At 35.1% G+C, this 4661-nt stretch overlaps 1 protein-coding gene across 1 annotated transcript; it reads left to right on the top strand.

Annotated features, from left to right (window-relative positions):
- The first annotated feature begins 284 nt into the window (after positions 1 to 284).
- On the top strand, positions 285 to 4133 carry LOC113727291 (annexin D3-like). Its single transcript, XM_027251362.2, has 6 exons — positions 285 to 442; positions 645 to 790; positions 1526 to 1753; positions 2067 to 2279; positions 2399 to 2488; positions 3730 to 4133. Exons 1-6 carry the CDS (start codon positions 367 to 369, stop codon positions 3931 to 3933), a joined length of 957 nt encoding a protein of 318 aa, XP_027107163.1. The 5' UTR covers positions 285 to 366; the 3' UTR covers positions 3934 to 4133.
- Positions 4134 to 4661: the final 528 nt, after the last annotated feature.

Here is a 4661-nt window from a genome sequence, read left to right as displayed (position 1 = left end):
CTTTGCTACATCTTTGTTGTCACATCATCATTTTTTAAAATGAAAGAGAAAAGTTAATTTATATAAAAATTCCTGTCAGGATATCATATGATTAAATGAAAATGATGTCATAGACTTGACTGATCAAGAAACAAGTGAAAAACCACTGTTGATAATCTAATTTATAAAAAAAAATGGCTAAAAAAAGAGTTGGAAAGAAATAAAAACTGCAGCAAGGGCAAAAATGTCCACTGGAACAAATAAATTTCAACTCCACTTTTCCAGCCATTTCTCAGGCAGGGGAGGGAAAACTAATTAAACAGGAAAACAAAAAAAGTCAAGAAAACAAAACAGAAACAGGAGACAGATTCCAAGTGAAGAGAACTAATGGCTACACTGAGAGTACCAGATATTGTTCCATCTCCTGCTGAAGACTGTAAAACACTGAAGAAAGCCTTCCAAGGTCTCTCTCTTAATTTACTCTTCAAGAATTACTACCTACTCCTTTTTCTTGCTGATTCTTCTTCCTTAAATGCCTCCTATTTTTGTGTGGTTAACTAATTTTTTTTTTTTGGTTGGGTTTTGATTATTGTAGTACTCATTCATCTGCGAATGTAATTGTTTGACGTTAATGGTGATTTGGTTGGTTGGATTTCATTTTTCAGGATGGGGGACTGATGAGAAGGCAATAATAAAGGTGTTGGGACGCAGAAATGCAAGCCAAAGGAAGAACATCAGAGAAACATTTCAGCAGCTTTACAACAAGTCCCTAATTGATGAGCTCGTTTCTGAATTGTCTGGTGATTTCAGGGTAACAAAACTGCCTGAAAATACTTCTTTGCGTAATAATTAGTTTGATTTCTACTGTAGTTTGTAAGCCGTTGAACCATAAGTGTATCAGAAGACTGCTAATTAGGGTAAATTTGGAAGGGCTCTCTCTAGTTTCTCTAGCTTATGCAATTTCCAACTTAATCTCTCTTGAAAATGGCATTCTTGTTGTGTTGCATTTGGACTCAGTTTCACAATTATATTTCTAGAACTGCAAATAAATAAATTTCAAATGCAAATATTTGTATTCTATCCAATTTCACTTTTATGTATGCTTTTTTTTTTTATAATGTCTTCTTATCTGACTTAGATGTTGGTTTTACTACTGGTTTCCCACTGTTTTTGTGATCGCAAGGATGTTGATGTACAAACAAATTCAATGGTAGTAAAGTTCTGTTGAATTATAAGAGTATCAGCCTGCTTACCTTGGCAACTGAGTAGGCTCTCTGTAAATTCTCCATACTTATCTCTGTCTCTGTTGAGGATGGGATAACTCTGATAACCCGCATTTCATGTTCAATATTTCGAAATGAAGGCCAGTTGAAAGTGTTATAGAACTGCCTTATTTTGTGTAATACACGTCATTCTGCAGTTGCTCTTTGATCTTTAGAAAGAAAAGGGGAGCATGCATATCTTTGAACTTGATGCTTTCAAGCACACTGCACACAGTAAACTTTTCAACTCTAAAAGTGCAAGTTTTTGTGGTGATTGGTGACAGAAAGCTGTGATCTTGTGGACATATGATCCACCTGAAAGAGATGCAAGGCTTGTAAATGAAGCTCTGAAATCAAGGAAGAAAGGAATCAGGGAATTCCAAGTAATTGTTGAGATTGCATGTGCATCATCTCCTCATCATCTCGTTGCTGTAAGGAAGGCTTATTTCTCGCATTTTGAATGTTCACTTGAAGAGGACATCAGTTCAAATGTTTCTCTGCCAATACAAAAGGTATCTTCTCTTAATTAATTTGCTTTGAATTATGTGAACACAGATGCTATTATGTGCACTCCGCACTCAGTATTATGGCATATAGGTAGAGCATGTATTGGTAATGAAGCCAATGTCCACATTAGCGATATTGCTTTTGTTGGTATCTTGTGCATTTTGAGGCAGACTGCCATTCACTTTGGAAGATCTGTTGATAATCCAAACAGTTACTGTCATTGAGCATATTTACAGAGCAGAGAACACATTTTAACCTAATGTTGTAAGTTACGCATTAATAATTCTCCTAATGACTATTTCATCTGGACTTCCACAGATACTTGTTCGACTTATAAGTTCATACAGATTTAACAAAGAAGTAGTGAATTCTAGTGTTGCTAATTCAGAAGCAGCTACTCTACATGATGCAATTAAAACGGGGCAGTTGGATCATGATGATCTAGTTTGGATACTCAGCACTAGAAACTATTTTCAGCTTAGAGAAACTTTCAAGTGCTACAAGAATAAATATGGGAGTTCAATAGAACAGGTTCATCTTCCTATGCTAGTAATGAGTTTCTTATCTTTTTTTTTTCCTTTTTTTAATATGTCTAACTTCTGCATTTGTCCTCTAAACTCGACCTGTCTTGTGCACAAATATCTTGTCAGGATATTATGGCTTCTGGCAAAGGCACTTTGGAGTCTATTTTGAAAGTGGCTATTTGGTGCATAGACGCCCCAGAAAAGCACTTTGCAGAGGTAATAATACATTTATGCTTTCATCAACGGTTCTGCTCTGCACTATTATTGAAGTGATTGCAAATGGTACATCTTGAGCTTATGAATCGGCCTTTTGCTTTTTTCTCTTTCTTGTCTCATAAGGTAAACATGTCTCAAATGTAATGATTTCGTGAGCAGTATAGTGATATGTAAAGATGCTGTTCTTATGTCTCTAGATTGCTATTAATTCTCAATTTTTAAAAATGCACATTCAACTATTTTCAACACTGAAGCAATGTATCTTGATATCTGCAGCAATGCTTATTAAGTATAAGCTCAAAGAAAACTTTATTATATGTTACATTCTCTGCTTCAGTTTTCTTTTCCCCACTACTTGTAGTGGTAATGCAATGCGAAGTATCTAGCTGGTGAAAGGAGCCTAAAAGCCTTTCATGTGGTTGGAATTTATTCAGATGAAACATTTGGGATTACCCATATTTCATAGATACCCGTTCTTTTGACGATGGAAAATACAGAAGCTAAAGTTTTTAAGGCTATTAGCTATAACTTCAGCAGACAAATGTGCCTCTCTATCAATTCATTGATTAACTTAATTGGCTACATGATCATCATAGTTTGTAGTCTAATGACTCAAAAGAACCCATGATTAACACTCTAGTATGAACCCTTAAGGTTTTCATTGTTGTGCAAATAAGTATATAGATTCGATAAGTAATCTCCTTATTGGTTCAACGTAGTGGCTCCTATTCAACTTCTCAACGTGAAATGCACTCATAGTTGCCAGAATTGTTCATCTTAGTTTAGGAAGTTGAGCATTGGTTGCACTGGTGAAGATAATAGTTGTGCTTCTTGTCTTGATTAGACTTACAAGTCCGAAATCTTGCTGGAGTTCATGTCCATCAATAATTTATTCACTTTTAAAATTCCTTTCTCAACCTAGTCTCTCTCATATCACCACCAGCAAGGTTAATCTCTCTCTCTCTCTCTCTCTCTCTCTGTGCACGCATGTTTGGAGCAGGTCTGGGGAAAATCTGTTACACCACTCTGGAAGTATAGGCTTCATTCTGAATAATTGATCTTCAGTTTCCATTCGTTTTTATTGAAATGGAGACTTAACTCTTGTAGGATACAGAAAGTTGTGAACTTTGGCTCACGGTTCTATTGTGAAAATTTCTCATCCATAAAGTACAAAGCTTGATCGAATATTCTTCTTGTAGATCATATTTAACTTGCAATTTCCGTTGATTAAAACACATCAGGTGATTAGAGCTTCGATCATTGGGCTCGGGACCGATGAGGATTCTCTGACCAGAGCTATTGTAACTCGAGCAGAGATTGATATGATGAAAGTTAGAGGAGAATATTTCAACATGCACAAAAGCAGTCTTGATAATGCAGTCATTGGTGACACATCAGGGCACTACAAGAACTTCTTAATGACGTTGCTGGGTGGAAAGATTTGATTCAATTTGTCTCACCATAGTCTTCATGTTTTCTTGTAATTAATTAGCTCTGGTACATGGATTTGGTATTAAAGCGTAAGAAATGCTGCTTTGCTTGGGATGCTTTTAGCATTTACTAGTTGAAGAACCACTGGTATTGTATGCATTTTCACTTTTGCTACCTGTTTCCAAGTAATACAGAATAAATATTGTTGCTGAAATAGTTGAAGTTAGATTATGGAAATTAATATTTGTATAGCAGTTGATATATTTGCATGAAGATTGAAGAATGAGTCTTGGAAGTCTCTAAATCTTGTTTTGGTTCTATTATTGTGTATAGGGATTGCAACAACTATATAATGACATGAATGGAAATTAATAGGCATCAACATGTCCTGCATTCAATTAGATCATTGTTGGGTCATACCTGAACCCAAAAAAAAGAAAAAATGATAGGTTGGGTCAACCCGTGAATTGACGCTCTAATCCCGTGAAATGGTTATCTTGTAATACTCAAACATTATAGAGGCCGTAATCTGTAATTCACAAAAACTAACACCCCTCATATGTCACTTGAAGGTTTCAATTGCAAGTTTTGGAACCTTACAAGTTTTATGTTTTATCATGTATGGCGGCTAATTAGATTTTGTTTTGGTTAAGTACTTCAAAATTTTAACTTGTTTTATGCTCTAAAGATCTTATTTTGTATTGTTTTTGAAAATTTTGAATAATCTAATGCTGTTTTTTTT

This window comes from Coffea arabica, chromosome 2c, assembly GCF_036785885.1.
Source record: "Coffea arabica cultivar ET-39 chromosome 2c, Coffea Arabica ET-39 HiFi, whole genome shotgun sequence".
NCBI classification, from domain to species: domain Eukaryota; kingdom Viridiplantae; phylum Streptophyta; class Magnoliopsida; order Gentianales; family Rubiaceae; genus Coffea; species Coffea arabica.
Note: the sequence above shows the minus strand (reverse complement) of the source record. Positions and strands in the feature narration are given on the sequence as shown.